Below are 21,037 nucleotides of genomic sequence, written 5' to 3' on the forward strand. Positions count from 1 at the left end.
TTATACAAATATAGATGAGCACCTCTCAAAGACTTTTTACTCACTAATTAATGATGGAATCTGTAAGATGTTATAATTGACTCAAAGGAGAAATAAAAGAAACACATGTTTATATTTAGTAAAATGAATGCTGAAATAAATTTACAGATATTTGCATAAATTGGTCAATATTCACAGGACACTAATCAATTATATTTCACTGAACACAGAACACAGCTAATTTTCATTTCTATGGACAAAAATCATTTGCACTCACATTTCTTTTACATTTTTATCAATAAGAATCATTTGTATTATTGTAAATTTTATACTGCATTCTTTTAAAAATTTTCTTTAAATGGTTGTTTTATTGAGAGACAGGAACATCTGTTCTTGTATGTGTCTTGACCAGGGATTGAACTGGCAAACTCTGTGCTTCGGGACAATGTTTGAACCAATCGAGCAATCCAGCCAGGGCTTTTCCTGTATTCTTAGGGATAAGAATGATTTGCATTGCTGTCAGTGTTTTACAAGACGAGAAGTTATAATATAGAATTGCTGTAACTTCTGAAAGTGAGAGGTCGTTATCATTTCAATGATAATAAAGTATCAACTGCACAACATTTAGAACACTAACTTTTTGTGGTTCTGGAAATGTGGTTTTGGACTCTTGTTACTATAAAAAATAATTCACCAATATTTATAATACTCTATAGCTAATAATATGGAAACCAGGACCTATTACATATTCTTTTCCATTGGTTTGGGAGTTTTATGAGATTTTTAAAAAAAATCTATGTTTCTTAAAAGCATAGGGTTGGAGTTTTTGGTAAAACTTAAAATACTACTTAACACTTACTGCCTATTTGCTTTGCCAATTTATTCATGAAAGCTCTTTTCCATGTCTCAGGTGCTGGGAACTTAGTGCTGGACACATCAAGTGGATTTATCAAGCCCCAATCTTAGCAGCTATCGGGGTAAGTTTAAAACCTGGATCCTTTTTCTTTTTTTAATGGATACATAGTTAAGCTGCTGCTGAAACCCAGAGAAAGTTTGTCACTTTGTTCTAGGAAGGCTTAGAAACTCTCACATTACAGCAATAGCTGTTGGGAGAGTCTAGGTTTGGGATCAGACCCTTATCCATGGCTGACACCGAGAAATTTATTTGCTGAGATTTCTAACTTGCAAAGTGAAACAATAAGGTGATTATAGAGGTTCTAAAAGATTTGCCATTGATGAAGAAAAAGTACAAATGGAGGTACACTCAATGAATTTGGAAGGAAACTTGGATAGAAAAGGCCATTTCATCTTCTTGAACATCTTTAAAGCAAGAATTCTTAGATATTTTCCCAATATTACAATGCTCGTTTAATCTCCAGAATCAGAGAAGAGATTCAAAAGCACCTTTCTGTTCACTGAGAGTTACCTTTTGTTGCCTTATTACAGTTCAGGGTTGTCACAATTTCCGTTCTAGTCCCTTTGTTTTGCTGTAGAACCAGTCTGAAAGAGAGGAGACAGCGCAGGAACGGACGTCAGCATGGGGCTGTGGCGCTCCTTCCTCTGAGCCGTTCCTGTCCTGAGCTGGAAGGATGATGCTAATGATAACAAACTCTGCCTAGTGCTCACCAGCCTGGGCACGGTTTCAGTGCTTCGTTATATTGATTTTTCTAGTCCTCTCCAACACTCTAAATGAGGAAACCGCCCAAGGTCACACGGCTAGTAAGTGGTGGAGCTGGGATTCTAACTTTAGGGTCATTGTCACTGCCCGATAAGCTCCCTGTACTTATAACAAAATCAAACATCCCTAGTACTCTAAGAAGACCCTGTCACTCATGCCTCCGCCCCTCTGCAGCTGGGCTTTCCTTTCAGTTACTTGAACGTGTCCACTTCTGTCCCTTTCACTCTACACCAGGGGTCCCCAAACTTTTTACACAGGGGGCCAGTTCACTGTCCCTCAGACCGTTGGAGGGCCGGACTATAAAAAAAACTATGAACAAATCCCTATGCACACTGCACATATCTTATTTTAAAGTAAAAAAACAAACAGGAACAAATACAATATTTAAAATAAAGAACAAGTAAATTTAAATCGACAAACTGACCAGTATTTCAATGGGAACTATGGAACCTGCTTTTGGCTAATGAGATGGTCAATGTGCTCCTCTCACTGACCACCAATGAAAGAAGTGCCCCTTCCGGAAGTGCAGCGGGGGCCGGATAAATGGCCTCAGGGGGCCGCATGTGGCCCGCGGGCTGTAGTTTGGGGACCCCTGCTCTACACTGTCACCCTGCAAGGTGGGATGTTCTTCTTTCTATTCCTTGCTCTACATGCCACTTCTCTGTGGCTTCCTTGATGCCCCCAGTTTAATTTAAGTCACCTGTTATAACCTGCAGAGCACAAGGAGGATTTTTCTTCTCAAGATCATCACAATGTATGATGCTTCTGATGGTTGAATGCCCATCTTGCTCACTAAATTGCAAGGCGAAGTGAACAAAAAACCATGTTTTTTTTCTAAACTGTATTCCTAGTGCCTAGCAAAGTTTCCTGGCAAATACTGGTCACTCAGTAAAAAAGTGTTGAAAAAATAAAACATGCATTTGAATAAGATTTCCTGGGGAACATAAGAAGGAAGAGGAGAAATAAGCGCCCCAAGCAAGTATAATGATAGAACTTCTGAGTCCATTTCATGCAGCCTTTTCATTTCCTGGAGAAGGAATCTGAAACCCAAACAGATAAAATAAAGGTCCCATGGCTGGTGTGGCAGACCAAAGAATGTAACCCATATTTTTTGACCATGTTCTTTTCACTTGCATTCCAAAACATTAAAGATCTTTTTTTGCTCAATATATTCAATAAAAATAAAAAAGAGATTGTTTCTTGAATCTATAAAAAAGATTTCCCAATCTTTATAGAAATATTTGTAGTGTTTTATATATTAACTTTAAGATTAATGGTTTGTTTTTTAGTCTTACAGGACATAACACATGGTTGTATGTAAATGAATAGACTCCATACATGCTGTCAAAAATGATCTCCCATTTTAAGTAAAAGTTAGATTCCTCACTTGGTTTTGGCTTTGGAAATTATAACAGCATAGATTCTATTAATTGGATTTTTGCACACTGGGAATAAAATCTGATAAAATTTGGTCAGAATTACTAAGCAATATATGAAGCAAAATAAATTTGGGAGAATAAAGGAGTTTGTAAAGGATGGGTATTTATAGGTTCTAATGAGAATAAGTCATGATAAAATAACTGAATTTGAGAAATAATCACAGGCTTCAGTAGAGATTTGGAAGAAACCACTTGATTTTGGAATCCTAGAATACAAACTTGTAGCACTGTTTTTTTCTGTGTTTTGTTTACATGTTTAAAATTCTGTTAAAGAAGACTAGAGTCATTAGAAAACATTAGTTTTTTTTGTTCTGAAAATTAATCTCTCCAAATATAACTATTAATTATTCACCTACAACATCTTGATGATGATTTTAGTATGAGTTTTAAATTCTTCTGTATAATATCAAAATATGATAGGTATATCTCCTAACTGACAACAGAGCATGAAGCATTGTTTTGGTCCTGGGCCTTCAGCGCATCATAAGAAGGAACAGGATGTTCTGCCCCAAAGAACAGTAGAAGCAGCTAGCAGGGCAGTGCGGTCTAGAAGGGGTAAAGGTGAACTCGACAGATTTGATCAGTCCTGACCAAGCAGGGCACTGTCCCCTGTGGTGTCAATTAATAGAGACTCTAACAACTGAAAAGAAATAAAAGCACAGACATAAGAATGTAGATTGGGAAATTAAGCAGATTTGCTCATGAGTACTTAAGAAATACCCTGAAGATGCCACTAAATTGGGGTGGAGAGAGGTTTGGTACTAGCAGAAATCTGAGATCTTGAAACGATCAGTTAAGGAAAATAAAAAGAGGAATTCTGTGGTATTTGTCTTAATTAGTTGTTTCCTTCATCCCGTGTTAGTCTGCTCCATCTATCGATTCTTTCAACCATCATCCCTTGATAGGAAATCAAACGGTCTTCTCAGCCCCTGCTCAGTTTTCTCCTTACTAAAATTTTTTTTCTTTTGTCCCTTGACAGAGTTAAATCTTATTCTCTCTAGTCATCATTTGATGAATAAAAAGTGTGAGTGTCTTTTTTTCCTTCAGGAATGTCTCAGAATCTTTTTTGCATCACCTTTCAAAGAACTTTGAGATAGGTCTTTTAATTATTCTCAGTTTTAGTCCAAAAGAAGTTTTATAACTTGCTTAAGGTTGTACATTGAGATAGTGCTGAAGCAAGAGCCCAACCCAGGTGGTGTGGTTCTGGAGCCCACAGTGTTTACTATTAGTGCTGATTCTATTTAAGCTAGGCCAGGGTTTCCCAAGGTGGGGATATGCTTGGTGCAGTAGAGGATTTAGATGGTACGTGCAAAGTCATTAAGTGACATTGAGTTATACATTGAGAACATTGGTCCCTTTTCTACCATTCTGAACACATCAAAGTGACATTCTCATTTTGGTACTTGTCTTTAACACAACCCTAACATGTGTGATGTGTTTCTTTCTTTGGGGGTTGAGGGTGGGGGATAGGAAACCCAATCTAGATAAAATTCCACATGACTTGTTTCTATTATATTTATTTTTAAAGTTGCCTTTATTTATTTATTTATTTAGTGAGAGAGAGAGAGAGAGGAAGAGAAAGATGAAACACATCAACTCATGATTGAGGCACTTTTTAAAATTGTTCATTAATTGCTTCTCTTATGTGCTTTGATGGGGGATAGTAGTTCTGCTGAGCCAGTGACCCCTTGCTCAAGCCAGCAAACTTGGGCTCAAGCCAGTGATCTTGGGCTTCAAGCCAGGATCATCATGTCAGTGGTCCCATGTTCAAGCTGATGACCCTGTGCTCAAGTTTTGTGAGCTTGCGCTCAAGCTGGCAACCTTGGGATTTGGAACCTAGAATCTCAGTGTCCCAGGTCAGTGCTCTTTCCAATGTGCTGCCAGTGGTCCAGCCAGTTGCCTCTTGTTTATAGCAGCTTCTACTGGTTTTTCAGTTATGGTAATGATATGGAATTTAAATTTCAATAATTTAATAAAGGTAGATTGTTTGAAGAAACTATTAAGCAAATAATAGTAGGTGAATAATTGATATGACAAAATCATGGTGGCACCCTAAGTTCTTTTGGAGAACACTGAACTAGACAAATTTCTTTAACAATGAAATTTGGAATTACTGCACAAAGCCTGATCAGTGTAACCGTGAATGAATATCTACATGGTTGTGGGAGGCTAGTTGGGTTTCATGTGATCAGGCACTTTAAAAGTGTATTGTACACACACACACACACACACACACACACACACACACACAACTAAAAAGAGAATAACAACAATAACAAACAAAAAAAGCAAAAATGCCAGCAACAATTAAAAACATACCCTAGAAAACAAAAGCATACTGCGTTTTACTTACTGTCTTCATTTCCCTGTGAGCTTCTCTGGTGGTGGGGGCCATTTCTTATTCGTTTAACTTTCCAATGCCTAGCAAATATTGAGTGAATGGAAAATATCCATATATGTTTGATAATGATACTTATGGTGCATCATAAGATTATTTGATAAGCATGCCCAAATTTTAAAGCATTTTCCACATTTAAATACCTTATAATCATTTAAAATGCAGCTTCCTTAACAGAAGTCTATAATAAGTATATCAATGTTATTGTTACAGTTGTAGGGATGACTGGGGATGATGGCATACAAGAGAAATATCTGACTTAACATCATAGGATTCAGAGCTTGTGGGGAGGCTCTTAGATATAGTCTAGACTTATGACTTGTCATTCTATAGGTAATACAATTCATAACCAGTCATATAGCATGTTAAGGCAACAGACACAAGACAAAATAGTGTGCATAATGCCCTTGGCAGAACTGTGAACAGGCACATGAATTCTGGTGCTCTTTCTAGCTTCTGAATTTACTATAATTTAGCCCCTGTGAGCTATAGCTTTCTAAAAAGGAAATGGAGGATTCTAATGTCTACTTCATAGGGCTATTTTGAGGCTTCAATAAGATAATTAAGGTGTTTAACCTATGACAAGCCCTCAGTGAACAGTAGAGCGGAAGTAGCATTAGGAGTAACACTAGTGATAGAACGGCATGGTAACGGCAGAGGCGGTAATCATGGCCATGATGCTACGTGGATATAGCCATCATACAGGCTGTCTGAGTGTTTCTATGGCTGTCAGGGAGTCAGGAATGAGGAGGAGAAATCACCCAAGTCTGTCTGGGGGCTTAGTTTGGGAAAACACCATGTAGATGTGATTTGAACGAGAGTATGAAGGAAAAGTAGAAACCACCTAATGGGCAGAGAGGGAAGGGTTTTCTGGACAGAGGTGTGCATGTGCCAAGGTGTGCTAAAACATGGACAGGTCATGTTTTCTGTAGCTGGTATGAAGGGTGCATCTGCAGGAAATGCAGACCAGACTGGAAGGTGGGATGGGAGTTAAAGCACGATTGGACTCACATTCTGTACTGAAGGACACTGGAATTTTTTTTAAAATTATGGTGAACACTGAAATAATTTAAGCAGGATTAAGATTTGACTAGACTTGGGTTTTGAAGAAAACTCTTAAGGCCTTATGGTGATGGGTTAGAAGAATTAGTTGGACATGTGGATATTTGTTAGAGATGTGATAATTATCCACTTTAAGTGCATAATCCTATCTGATTGGCTCAGACTTCAATTACTATATTTTAAAGGTCCTCAAATTTCTATATGAGAGACCATATTCTTGATGCAGGCTTCCAAAGAAAGACACAGGAATTAGAGTTGTATTAACAGTGGAACAATGTCAGCTGTTAAGATGAACAGCAAAGGGACACTTGGTGCTGCAGCAGGTGACCATGGGCAGCGTGATGGCAGTACCTGGCTTTTTTCCATTTTGATGCAAGTTAATCCCATGTATTCCATTTTTATGAGTCTCTCTTTTGGGGTATGCCAGGAAGCCTCAAAAATATTTCTTGGTGCAATATGTTGCTTTATCTTAGCTGTTAAAATGTGAGTGTACAATATAAGAAGGACCATATATTTGTATGGAACCAAGGAAAGGTATATAAAGAAGTTAATTAATACCTTTTATATTTGAAGAATAAAAATTTCTTCCAGAGTCACTTTTCTTATAGCACATATGTGAAAGTAATGTTTATACTATGGAGTCATGAAATAGAAAATCCTAGACTCAGAGCAACTCAGAGCTTTTATTAGAGAGACTTGAATTGGAAATCAGGGCCAGCCACTCAGACATGAGAATCCATGTACTTGTTCTTCTTCTGCAGGTAACCTCAGGGTTTCTTGCAGTAGTTTATTTTCTGGTTAACTCCTCAAAAATAAGCCACAGAATCAAAGAATGTTGGGAAGCCTTTTGGGGGTCTCTTGCCTATTGTTAATCTGTTAACACTATTGCAAATATTTTGAACCTTAAATAATCCTACAGAGAGCTGATCTTACTATGAGAGTTTATGGTTTGTATTATAAATGTTGATGGATTTTAGGAAAATATGAGGCAATCGTGGTTACTTCCTTTTTTGTCACTTTTTATTGGTATAATTACTTGGTTTTAAATATTTATTATGACTCAGTACCATTGTGTACCCAAGCTAAGAACTACCCTCCGTGTTGAACATAGTTTGCGGTATGTGTCATGGGCTTGCGCACCGTGTGAGTAATGATCTAGTTTGAATGACTAACCAGCTAGTGGCTCTCCAGGAGGTTGCAAGTCACTTTGAGTGCATTAAATGGAGACCTCCAGCTTTTCAGTGTTTTCCCTTATAAATGTTTTTTTCCTCCAAATACCTTTCAGAACATCTGAGGGAATTGCAGAAGAAGGAATAAGACCGTCCTTCTAATAAAAGCCTTTAAGAAAAATTTTAAGTGATAAGTTTTAAAATCTATCCAGTGCATTTTGTAAACTATGAAAAGAGGGAAACGAACAGGATGCAAGCTTCTGAGCTGCTGTTGAGCAGATGACTCATCTCCCCCACTTGTAATTAAAGGAGGCACACTCGTGAAAAACAAGGGGTGGGGAGCAGTGACTGGTCAGAGAGGAAGGGAAAAAGAATACCACTTAATCTAGTCTTTGATGGAATTGCAAATAGGGGCAGTCCCCGGGTTATGAACAAGATAGGTTCTATAGGTTTGAAAATCTTTAAGTGTTTATATGTGCAGAAAGGTAAAAATAAATACTATGTTAAGACAAACATTTGTCTAAGTTGCATTTAATAGGTCAGTGTATTTGATCCAATTTACATACCACCAATTCAGCTTAAGAACAAACCTATAGAACCTGTCGCATTTGGCACCCGGGACTGCTTGTGTCAGACTGATTTCTTCCTCAGAGGAAGCTCGCCACTCCAGAATCCCTTTCCTCTGTTAAATCAGTCACATTTAGAACTTCAGATGAAATAAAAACTTCACCATTTACCATAGATGCTTGTCCCTAAGTTATAAATTCAGTGCCAACTGATAAAAATGAGCCGTATATTTTGTCCTCATATCTATCATATAGACAATGAAATTGTTAACAGTTGGTATAGATTAAGGATTTTATTGTCTAAATTCAATATTTAGCATCAATATACATATAGACAAAGCAAAAAATTTCTTATGTTCATGATATTGAAAAGTAAGCCAATATGTGGAGTGAGACGTGATGTCTTCAGAGGGTCCTGAGGGGAACTAATACCTAGCTCCCTCTTTGCTGCTCAGATTCTAGGTGAGCAGAGTTATAAAACCAGGGGTGGGGAGAACCCAAACCAACCCCTTAGAGCCGCTGGAGGCTGGTTTGGAGAGTGTGGTCTCAGGTCTGCGGGCCTAGTGGTCCTGCTGAAGACCCTGCGTTAGTCAGGACCACCCGAGAGGGGCCCCAATTAATCCTCACACAGCTTAAATCCAGTGGGTGAGGCACACATTGAAAAGTAACAAGTGCTGCCCTGGCCGGTTGGCTCAGCGGTAGAGCGTCGGCCTGGCTGGCTCAGCGGTAGAGCGTCGGCCTGGCGTTCGGGGGACCCGGGTTCGATTCCCAGCCAGGGCACATAGGAGAAGCACCCATTTGCTTCTCCACCCCCCCTCCTGCCTCTCTGTCTCTCTCTTCCCCTCCCGCAGCCAAGGCTCCATTGGAGCAAAATGGCCCGGGCCCGGGCGCTGGGGATGGCTCCTTGGCCTCTGCCCCAGGCGCTAGAGTGGCTCTGGTCGCGGCAGAGCGACACCCCGGAGGGGCAGAGCATCGCCCCCTGGTGGGCAGAGCATCGCCCCTGGTGGGCGTGCCGGGTGGATCCCGGTCGGGCGCATGCAGGAGTCTGTCTGACTGTCTCTCCCCGTTTCCAGCTTCTAAAAAAAAAAAAAAAAAAAAATTAAGGAAAAGTAACAAGTGCTACGGTGGGGTTGGGGTGTCAGGAATAGTTTGTGAGAAAAAGTGGCATTCAGATCGAGGCTGAGGACGAGCTAACCTGTTCAGGGTGGGCCAGCGGAGGGAGAGAAGGTCCCGACAAGGGCACTCTGGGAACGAGGGTCAGAGACTGCCTGAGGAGAGAGAGAGTTCGTGCCTGAAATTTTGAGGGATTTTTTTTCTCGTCCAGAGGAGAAATGATTTTATTCAACACTTTTTGATGAAAGGCAATTTATTGGTTTTTTTTTTAAATATAAAACTCGTGATATGACCCTCTAGAGAGGGCACTGAGGTATAAGTGAGTTAATGAATATTGTTGATTGAAGTATATCTAAGACTAATCATTGAACAAGAACATTTTGTGACCTAAGACCTCATATCTTTAAATGAAAAAGACAGCAATTTTCTCCAAATGAAAAGCTGAGATTTTTTAAAAATCTGGCTGTTTATATTTGCATTATTTTTAAAACCATACTTGCATAAAATTCATTCTATGTTACGAGCTCTAATGCTTAAGAAAGGTCATTTTATTCACCCTCTCTATGTTTGATTTCTTTGTTTTGCCTTACCAGTAGTTTACCTGAAGTTTATCTTTAAGCAACATTTTTCCTCCAAAGTACATGAGCTATGTAAAAACTGTAAATGATTTCCACTTAGAATTATTTCTTCATCTTTAAAAAAAGTTGTAAGAAGCTTGTTCTCAGTTTTGTCCGTTTTTGTTCCATTTGCCCACTAAATAGAATGCCATTTTTCCATCTATAGCCTCATTTTTCTTATTAGCCCAGGAATTTCTCTCTCCTGTGTCTTCAGTGATTGGCGCAGGTTATCAGTAGCTTTTCTTCAGGTAGAGAAATAATCTGCGTGAGGCCTTTCGGGTCCGTGCGCTCCGTACAGGCAGCGTATCCCTCATCATACAAACCTCTGTTCTTCGTCCCTCCATTTGGGGAGATTCTTAGGGGTCTTCTAAGTAAATAGCTGAATCTGTTTTCCTGCTTAGATCTACCATTTGCTGTTTCTGTGTTTATTTTATTTTATTATATTTTAATATTTTGAGAGAGGCAGGGGGACAGGAACATAGAGCTGCTCCTCTGTGTGCTCTGACCAGGGAATCCCACCGGCAGGCTTTGCTCCCAAATGATGCTTCGATCAACCAAGCTATCCAGCTAGGGCTTAACTTTTTCTTTTCTTTTCTTAATTTCTTTTTCTTTCTTTCTTTCTTTCTTTCTTTCTTTCTTTCTTTCTTTCTTTCTTTCTTTCTTTCTTTCTTTCTTTCTTTCTTTTCTTCTTCCCTCCCTCCCTCCCTCCCTCCCTCCCTCCCTCTCTACCTTCCCTCCTTCCTTCCCTTCTTTCTTCCTTCCTTCCTAACTTAATTCCTTCCTTCCTTCCTTCCTTCCTTCCTTCCTTCCTTCCTTCCTTCCTTCCTTCCTTCCTTCCTTCCTCTCTCTCTCTCTCTCTCTCTCTCTCTCTCTCTCTCTCTTTCTTTCTTTTTTAGAGACAGAGAGAGAGGAAAGGAGAGGGGAGTGGAAAGGGAAGCATTCATTAGCTGTTCTATTCAGTCCTGCATTCACTGGATGCTTCCCATGTGTGCCCTGACTGCGGATCCAACGCTCAACCTTGTTGTTTTAGGACGATGTTCTTAACTGACTGAACTAACTGGCCAGGGTCTCTATGTTGACTTAAAAAGTAGTTATATTTCAGATTCTTTAAAATCTTTTTTTAATCCATTCTGCTCTTTAAGAAAAAAATTCATTCTCCATTTCAATCTGCTGTGGGCAGTGTAGTGCAGTGGTTACGTATCCACACTGTATCCAGGGTGCGTGGGCCTCGTTAGGGCTGTGCAATTTGCCAGCTGTGCGATTATGCATAATTTATGTAAGTTGTGACTCAGATCTATAGGGATAATATGCCTGTTTCATATATCTGCTTTGAGGACTAAGAGTTAATTTATGTAAGAAACTTAGAACAATAAGTAGTCAGTAACTTAGATTCCAGTTAACCTTTATTCTATAATTTCCAAAATTACTCAGAATAATTATTTGGAAATTGGCCCAACTACTGTTGCATGTATCAATAAATACGTGTATGCATGTATGTATTTTTGTTTACCTGTTGTTTAAAGCAACAAGTTTTACTCTATCTTAGTTTTTCTTAATTCTTTCTATAATTCATGCCATTGTCCTTAAATGTATCTTCTTAGTTATTAAATTAGTGCATTGGTTGAATGTATCTTCTTTAGTCAAATTTCTGAGGTTTTTCAGGATTTATTTAGTGTGGTCTACTGACCTGAGGATGGAGTCCCTGGTCATCCTCATTTTAATGTGGATGGAGTGTCCGGGGGGCCCATCTGAAGCCACCTATAATTCTTCCTTTTCACAGGAATAGGGAATGACAAATGCCAGTTCCCAGCTGGCATGCTTCCACAGCTCTGCCAGCACCCGCTCCTGCCCCTGTGCCCTTCATGCAGAGGTCACACAGCATCACTGCCCACAGTGTCACTCCCCGCTGCGTCGTACTGCCAGGGACTGTGGTCTTGGGGGAGAGGAATTAACGGGGCATGGACTGACCGTTTAGAAAATAGCACTCATGTGATAGAGGAGCAGCTTATCATCCCCTATTGAAAAAGATTCTGTGTCTGTGAGCCAGGTGTTGTAGTTAGTGGGGAGGAATGGGAATCCTCAACTCTCATGTTTTGTCTCTTTTTATCTTCCTTAAAAGAAGGTACAAGGTGGTGGTCAGGAATTCGCAGTACAGGCTCACATAGACTTGGTTCAACTTCCAGCTGATAGTTGAGTAGCCAGAGTTTCTTTGTTTATAATAGATGGACATAATAAAAAATGCCTGTTCCTTATTCATGTGAGCATTTGAACTAGGGAGGGCTCAATAAACAGCAGCTCTTATTGGCCTGAAAATATCCTTCTTCTTCTGCCTGCTCACAGCACACCTCTGTCCTTCCTCCAGGGTATGGGGCTCAAGACCCAGCCCCCAGTTCCTGTAGACAGCTGGGCAGTTGGGGAGAGGTGCCTACAAGGTGGTCAGTGGTAGGAGGGCAAACAAGGTGGCAGGGGCTTAAGGGCTGGCACGGATGATCAGCTGGACCAGGGTGTGGGACACATGAATCACGCAATAACTAAAATTCTCCAAATTCCAGAGATGATTGAAGACTGTGCGAGACAAGGGTTCCCCGTGCATGCAGCAAGGGTCTTCCTCTGTGACTGCCAGCCCTTCGGCAATCCACATTTCCACTAATTCTAAATCCTAGCACTTTCTGGACTATAGACATCTCCCTGAATGAAGGACTGACTCAAGAGATCAAGCTTCTACTTCCTTATGATCCCAGACCTGGAGACACTATTCTTTCTCTTCATTTTGAATCTCTTCACTGATTATTGAAGCCATCAGACACAAACCAGCTTACCCTACCAATACCTTCCCTCTGTTTTTAAAGACAAAACTCGATTGTCCCTGGTGATGTCTACACCTATACTATTTCAAATTTAATTTAATTGCCTACATGGGGATGGGGGTCTATTCTTTTTTAAAAGTTCTTTTTATTTATTGATTGGTTTTAGAGAGAGAGGAGGAGAGATAGAGAGAGAGAGAGAGAGAGAGAGACCAATCTGTTGTTCCACCTATCCATACACTTATTGGTTGATTTCTGCATGTGGCGATCAAACCCACAACTGTGGCATATCAGGACAATGTTCTAACCAACTGAGCTACCCAACCAGAGCAGGGGGCCTTTTCTTATACAGCATCTTATTTGCCTTAAAAAAATTATACTTCACCTAATATTTTTCATATGTTATGAGACAGCATCCCTCAAACAACTCTATTATTTTTCTTCCTCAAGTAGAGACAGAAGCTGGGACTTCATCGCAAAAAGGGCATCTGGTCTCATATAATTACTAATACCTTTTGTCCTGCCAGTCTGTTACGGGACTTGATCTGCACTTGGATTTGGAAATTCCCAGTGGAATCTGGCAGATCATCTCCTTGTATTTCTAGTTTCCAGTGCTATGGAAACTTTTTCTTCTGTTTCTTTATGAGAGCAAATCAAGAGACATTAGCTCTCCAGTATCTTATCTCAGAGTCCCTCTGAAGTGGACTTCTTTGTATACAAAGACTAAAATAGGTAACTTTCAGTTTTTGAATACAAAGAAGTTCAGTTTATGCAAGTTTTATAAATATTTTGAGGACAAACTTAATAATTTTTTGTAATCTTACCTTCTCTTTCAGCTGAATTTTATTCTGTTTCTGAATACGGTTAGAGTTCTGGCGACCAAAATTTGGGAGACCAATGCAGTTGGGCATGATACAAGAAAGCAATACAGGTAATTCCAGGACAGGTGTCCATCAGAGGAAATATTTTGGTTACTATTTGGTGTAAAAAAACAGTTATCAATTGATCTGAAATGTCTCTAAAAGATAAATTTATAAATGTGTATTTTCATTTGGTTCAATTTGTGATTTATCAGAAATTTATTTATTTATTTATTTAGGGGAATATAAATAACCAAAATCTTTCCCAATATGCTTAAATTTGGAGAATATATATATATATATGTATACTTATTATTAGCAAATTGGGGTTTTCCTATAAACTATGTGACCCTCCAATCTCTTGTTGATGATCTTGGCAGACTTTTATATGCATTCTTTTTGTTTGTTTGTTTTTCTTTCTTTTTTTCTGCAGCCAAAAAAGTAAAGGTTATTAAGGAGATGGCACCATGCCCACAGTCACAGGCAGCCAATGATCAAAGACCTGCTTTTATTTGCATTCTTGAAATAATGTATATCGTAACTGAAAAGAATCAAGAACGTGGATCGTTGCATTGTTTTCAATCTTTCCATCAAATTGGCACCTACCAAATAGACATTTTTAACTTTCAAATATACTGAGTGAGCAAGGTCTATTATTTTATCTTTCATGAAGAAATAGGCAAACTAAATGTTTATGATTATCAAACTATGTTTAAAAATTTGAATTACTCTAAAACCCTCTAACAAACCATAGTTTTGCCACAGACTAAAAAGAAACTACTAGACAGACTTCTTTTGGTTGTGTAAAAAAAAAAAAAAAGAGAGAGAGAGATTAAGAGTGTGTCCATTTTTTTCCAATGATTAGTTTGTAAGTTCTGGATAACAGGGGCCTCTGTCCAACTAGATGTGCATGTCCTGTAGTCTGGTGGATTGGAATTGATCTTTCTACCTCCCAAACAGGTAACTATTTCTTCCTACCTTGGATTGTTCCGAAATGCTGCCTCAGACACAGAAGGGAAGGAATCACAGTCAGCATTTTGATTCTCTCACAATTGTTCTGTAAGGTCTTTGTTGAATTATTCCCCTTCAGCATTTAGGCAGCATTTACTGTTCCGCTGAAGAGACTACAACTGTAGACAGGAGTTTAAAAAAGAACAAGCCAGCAACTGCTAGCTCATTATTTTCAATGTACTGTAAGTGAAAGTATGATAATATAAATTGTGTGTAAGAGTTTACAGTGGAGGACCTTTGCTATTCTAATATAACTTGTCTCCTGCCACATCCCCTGGCTGAAGACAAAGGCCAAAGGATGATAGAACAATGGGAAATATAAATAGCCTTTTATTCTTCTTCTGAAAGTGAAAACTTAAAAGGTGTCGGAAAGCTGCTTATTTCTTTACTTCTTAATAAAAGCAACTTATTTCTATAATTCTGAATGATGTGAACATGTCTTTGCAGTAAAAAGTTGCCCAAGAGATTTAAGAAACTGTGGAGAGAACCAAGAGTGAATTATCTTAAAAACAGGACAGACAATACTCTGAGTTTATTCATGGGGATCATTTCTCAGAATAATTGAAGAGAGTCATTTATCAAGGATTGAAAGTATCTACTATTAAGAATTCAGGATTAATTTAAAATAATCTGGAAGTGATTAATTAGAACTCACTCTAGGCTAATAGTTGTCAGGGAAAGTATTTTTCAGCCAAAATATATTTGTTCATACATGAAACATATTTAGTATTTTTTATAATGTCCAAAGTTGAGCTAGAGATAAAACTATAGTGGGAAATGACTTGCGTTGGGAGAAAAAAAATGTGGGAACCTACTTGGTGGGGATTTGGAAATTCAATTCATTATGCAGTTTCTGAGTCCTTAAATTATCAGGTTTAAATGACAAAGAGACGTAGGAGAATGTAATGTGTCTCTGTCACAGTGATATTCCTCCTATGAGGATTAATTGAGAATTTAAATTTACAGCCACTCATTTTTGTACTTTTAAATTTATATTTCAATTGGTTATTACCTTTGTCAAACAGATATTCAAGTATTCTTGTGAAAGTAAAACAATAAAAAAATATATTTCCAAATTGCAACATCTAAAACAGTTTTAAACATATCTCTGTGCATTACTGTTTAAGAAATAGTTTTTTTATTTTTAAAGCTAAGTTGACTCTCAAAAAACAAGTAGAGATTTTCCAGAACTTTTTACTGGGGGAGAGATCAGGAGAAAGACTGCAAGATTAGGGTATCTGGTTTCTACATTGGACACTGAGTTCAACAAACAGTTTGATTTTTGTACTCCTCTCCTGCCTTTACCCTGGGACCCAGAGCCACCACCATGTTTCCGACAAGCCAGAAGGCCTCATTCAGTTCTGCATCCCTGAGTCATCTCTTTAGACAGCTGTGCCTTTTCAGAGAGCTGGGCTGCAAAGGTGTACAGCATGCATTGGTGACCAGGAGAACCCAGAAAGAAATCAGTACCAGGACTGCTGACTGATCTGATGTGTGGCAAAGTCCATCTCTGTAGCTGAAAAGGCAGACAGATGCACCGCTATGTTAACCTGTTCACTGTCCTTGAAGGACAAATTTTAAAAGAGTTGTAATTGTAACTCTTATACCAATATAAATGAACACATTTCAAAAGTTTTATTTAACTTAATAATGAAGGACCTGGTAAGATATTACATATATTTAAAAGAGAGTAATGAGTGCTGAAATGAATTTACAAATGGATGTAAATTAGCAAAACTTGTTTATACCCATAGGGCTATAATTAGTGGCATTCCATTAGACAACATTTGCATTTCTACAGACAGGAATTATTTCAACTGCTGTGACAGGTGGATTTCTAAAATAGGTCCCAGAATTCCTGTCTCCCCGGTGTACATGCCGTGTATAACCCCGGTGTACAGCCCTGTATAGCCCCCACCCTCGCACTCTTCCTTGAGTGTGGGCAAGGTCTCTGACTGGTTGGTTTCTCCTTGATTAGGTTACGGTATATGGTACGTGTTAGGTAAGACTCCATCCTGACAGCCTGGAGGGAAGTTCTCGTGCTGGCTGTGAAGAGGTAATCTGACGTGTTGTGAGGGCTTCTGGCTGGGGCCTGAGGGCAGCCTGAGGGCAGTCTGTAGGAACCGAGTGACCCCCAGGCCAACAGCAATCCTACAACTGCAAGGTACTGAGCTCCGCTATCAATCGCAGTGAACTTGGAAGAGGACCTTGAAGTCCAGATGAGAATGCAGTCCTGGTCAACGCCTTAATTCCAGCCTTGTGATACCCTGAGCAGAGGGCCCAGCCACATTGTGCCTGGCCTTGTGGCGTAAAGAAACTGAGAGATGATAAATAGGTTTGGTTTAAGCTTCTAAATTTGTGGTGATTTGTTACATAGCAATAGAAAATGAATTCAATTAGTATCCTTTTTCTCTACATTATTATAGAGAAAAATGAAAATGACTATAACAAGCCAAAATGCTGCCTATCAAAATCAAGACAGTTAACATAGATGGAGGTAATGCTTATTTAAGTCTCAAACATAGACGTGAAAGAGAACTTGGGACAGATACCGAGACATTTCACAGCTTTATGAAAATAGTGTCCTTTATGCAAGGAGAGCAGAAATGAGATTAGACAGGCTTAGGGGATAATGATCATGGGAGATGAGAATAAACTACCTATTTTAATATAAAAGTGACAGGAAGAGGAGGGAGGGCCAAACTAGCAGAAGCTGTGAGATCCAAAGCGATGGGAGAAGTCAGCCGCCGTTAGCTCTGCTAAGCTTGATATTTCCCCCCAGCAAGATGCCCCTGCTGAAAGGCACTCTAAATGGATTAGTTAAAAAGACTTTGCATTCTCTCCCAGGAAACTCGCCAAATCGACGCTGGTCCTGGTGCTGGTCTTCGGAGTGCATTACATCGTGTTCGTATGCCTGCCCCACTCCTTCTCGGGGCTCGGGTGGGAGATCCGGATGCACTGTGAGCTCTTCTTCAACTCCTTTCAGGTAGAGTCCACCCACTAACTTGGTTCTCCTAGGTTCCTTTCCCCTCCCTGCGTCCTACTTCTCCGCCCCTCTGGCTTTCATGCACCCATCCCGAGGGCCGTGAGAGGGCGCTGTTCTCTGGCGCTGTGTTTCTTACAGAAGTCAGGTGACCCTGTGGCCACAGCAGGTGCTGCTCCTCACAGACAAACCTGGGTGGCAAGACAAGAAAGCACGTTGTTGTAAACTGGGTACCTGCCACAGAACAGGGACCTCTTGTGTGTGTACAGAAGATGAATAAGAGCAAAAGAAGGAGAAGGCAGGGAAAAGGAAAGAAAAGAGGCAAAACAGGGTTAGAGGTGGCTTCTGCACATTTTATCTTGTTTGCAAACCGCACCATCACTCCTCACACGGATTGCCGCAGACCTGACCCTTCCTCCCGGGTGTGCGTTTGCTGCCACCGCCTGCTGCTTCCAATCTTGGCTCCACACAATAGTCTGAAGAACCTTAAAAATAAGTTTGATTGTGCCACTTATCTGACAGAAGTATCCAGAGGCTCCCTATTGCACTCAGAATAAAGTCCCAGTGTTATTTCCTGGTGTGCACCGTCTCCTGTGGCAGGGTTCCTTAAGCTCATTCCTGCCTCACGGGGTCAAACTTGCTGTTCCCTTTGTGGAGACTGTTCTCCTTAACATTCATAAGGCCTGGCTTCTTCTTGTCACTCAAATCGGCTCCACTGTCACCTCCTCAGAGAGGACTTCCTTGAGTTCCTATCTGATACGTCTTCATTCTTCTATGTCGACATCTCTTGTTTTGCCTGCATAGCTTTTATCATCTTACGTATTCCTCATATGGCTGTTTTGTTTATATTTTATCCATCTATATTCCCTTCTTGACTGTAAGGTCTAAGAGAACACGTCTGTCTTAATTAAACTGTTTATCCCTGGCACGATGAGCAGTTCTCATTGGATAAGCTCAATAAGTATATTTGAGCCTGACCAGGCAGTGGCGCAGTGGATAGAGTGTCGGACTGGGATGCGGAAGGATCAAGGTTCGAGACCCGGAGCTCACCAGCTTGAGAGTGGGCTCATCTGGCTTGAGCCAAAAGCTTACCAGCTTGGACTCAAGGTTGTTGGCTCGAGCAAGGGGTTACTCGGTCTGCTGAAGGCCCGCGGTCAAGGCATGTATGAGAAAGCAATCAATGAACAACTAAGGTGTCGCAATGAAAAACTGATGATTGATGCTTCTCATCTCTCTCTGTTCCTGTCTGTCTGTCCCTATCTCTCTCTCTGACTCTCTCTCTGTCTCTGTTAAAAAAAAACCACAAGTATCTTTGAATAAATGAAAAGACATTTTGTCTTTTTACCATACAATGCCCTATGTCTGTAGTTTCCAACGTTCACAGTGCATAAATATCTCTTACTGATCAGGCGATATTCAGTGATCCTTGAGTGGCAACGTAAATGAAACTACAACACAAATCAGTTCTTTGTGTATCTTGGCATGTTTTATTCACTTACTTGCTTGGTTCAGCTGACACGAAGGAAAGGTCTAGTAAAACTTAATGTAAACTTCAGGATTTCTATACATTAGAAGAGAACAATGTATAACATTTTCTGAAGGAACTATTTGATGGAAGACACTGTCGTGCTGTGATCTTCGTGAATGGTCAGCACCTAATGTGCTCTTTTGTCCTCCAGGGTTTCTTCGTGTCTATCATCTACTGCTTCTGCAATGGCGAGGTAGGTTTGAAGGAACGCTGGACGTCCCACAGGCGTCTGTCACAGTGTGACCCGTCACTCTTTAAAATTCCCAAGAGTTACAGGACAAAATGGGCAGGGAGAGGAGAGATGTTTTAATCATAAATTATTTTAAGAAAGCAAGAATTAACTTCAATAAGCTAAGGTCAGTTTAGTTGTAAACCCAACCCAATTTGGAATGCAAATTGAGACTTGGAAGGAAAGTGACCTTCAGAGTGTCCAGTTAATGCCTAAACTTATCCATCAATTTCAAGTTCTGTAAGAAACTCAAATATGTGTTCTTGGGGCAAATCCATTGGAACATTTTTACATTTTTTTAAACTACAGGAGTTGGCTGGAGAGAAATAGTTGCAGTGTTTTTTTATGTGGCATAAACTTACCGGGTTCCCATTCTCCCACAGAACTTCCAGATGAGTTTCCCTCTGGAAGGTGGCACTGGCAGGAGCATTCTCCAGCCGGAGGAATGGAAACGAGCCCAGCCCAAGAATACATTTGCGGTGCCCGCTTTTCAGTGTACAGTCCCCTTCCTCGTTTTCCCCCTCAGTCAGCCTCTGCGAGGTGCTGGAGCGGCAGTCACAGACAGGTGGAGTTCCTTTCATGACATTCCTCTGCCACCGCCCCATTTATCTCGCTCCTCCAACCCGAGTCCTCGTTTACAAGCCTGATCTTTCTATTGGCTGTATTGCAGCCTCTATGAAAATAAATAGTAACCTTGGACAGATCCCTTTATCTCTTTCAAATAGAGGTAATAACACCTCCCTTGAAGGTTTTTTGAGATTGAGAGAGAATATATATATGCAAAGTCCCTAGCACACCATGGACCCTTCATTAGTGATTATTACTATCACTGAAACCGGGGCAGACGTTCTCCTAACAAAGCTGCAGGGTCTCCCTGATGGTTTCTGAGGCACATTCTGGCTCTTGTGGTTTAGGTTCAGGCTGAGATGAAGAAGAAGTGGAGCCGGTGGACTATCTCCGTCGACTGGAAAAGGACGCCCCCTTGCAGCGGCCACAGATACGGCTCCGTGCTCACCACCATGACGCACAGCACCAGCAGCCAGTCGCAGATGGCGGCCAGCACTCGCATGGTCCTCATCTCTGGCAAAGCGACCAAGACGGCCAGACAACAGCCCGACAGCCACGTGACCTTACCGGGCTATGTCTGGAGTAACTCAGAGCAGGACTGCCTGCCACACTTGATCCATGAGGAGAACAAGGAAGGTAACGGGAGACAAGGAAGTGAAGCTCCAATGCTGGTGTCTTCCAGGCCATTGGCATGTACCCTAGACCCTGAAGGAAGCAAAGGAGAAGCAGAGGATGGTCTATGAATCAGCAGCTATGGCTTAAAAGAGCTGATCCATCTGGTTGTCCCAGAGCTGATGATCCCACGGGCTTGGCCATCACTCCTCTGCTTGTGCTCCAGAGCTGAAAATTCAGGGTTAAAGTGTTTACAAAAGTCATCAGGCTCCATGACTTGGCTCCTATAAATACTGAAGATACAAAAGACGTGTCAGTTGGTGTAGTTTATTACCTTATTTTTGGCATGAGTTTTTCTTCTAAATTGATACGTGGTCCTTGCTTGGTGATTGCTCATTTTTCTTCTGCTTTTAGGTAGAAAA

At 40.4% G+C, this 21,037-nt stretch overlaps 1 protein-coding gene across 2 annotated transcripts in view; it reads left to right on the top strand.

The window, feature by feature from the left end:
* PTH2R (parathyroid hormone 2 receptor) overlaps positions 1-20,790 on the top strand; it is a 66,321-nt gene extending 45,531 nt beyond the window's left edge. Inside the window, exons 9-13 of one of the 2 annotated variants that reach the window (XM_066345661.1) lie at positions 890-956; positions 13,662-13,756; positions 17,544-17,682; positions 19,359-19,400; positions 20,351-20,790. In XM_066345661.1, the coding sequence (XP_066201758.1) occupies positions 890-956; positions 13,662-13,756; positions 17,544-17,682; positions 19,359-19,400; positions 20,351-20,746 (739 nt within the window). In that variant the 3' untranslated portion in view covers positions 20,747-20,790. The remainder of the gene's footprint in view (positions 1-889; positions 957-13,661; positions 13,757-17,543; positions 17,683-19,358; positions 19,401-20,350) is intronic. The other variant, XM_066345662.1, reaches the window with a different exon arrangement.
* The last annotated feature ends 247 nt before the right edge of the window (positions 20,791-21,037 follow it).

This window comes from Saccopteryx leptura, chromosome 7 (assembly GCF_036850995.1).
Source record: "Saccopteryx leptura isolate mSacLep1 chromosome 7, mSacLep1_pri_phased_curated, whole genome shotgun sequence".
In the NCBI taxonomy this organism is placed as follows: domain Eukaryota; kingdom Metazoa; phylum Chordata; class Mammalia; order Chiroptera; family Emballonuridae; genus Saccopteryx; species Saccopteryx leptura.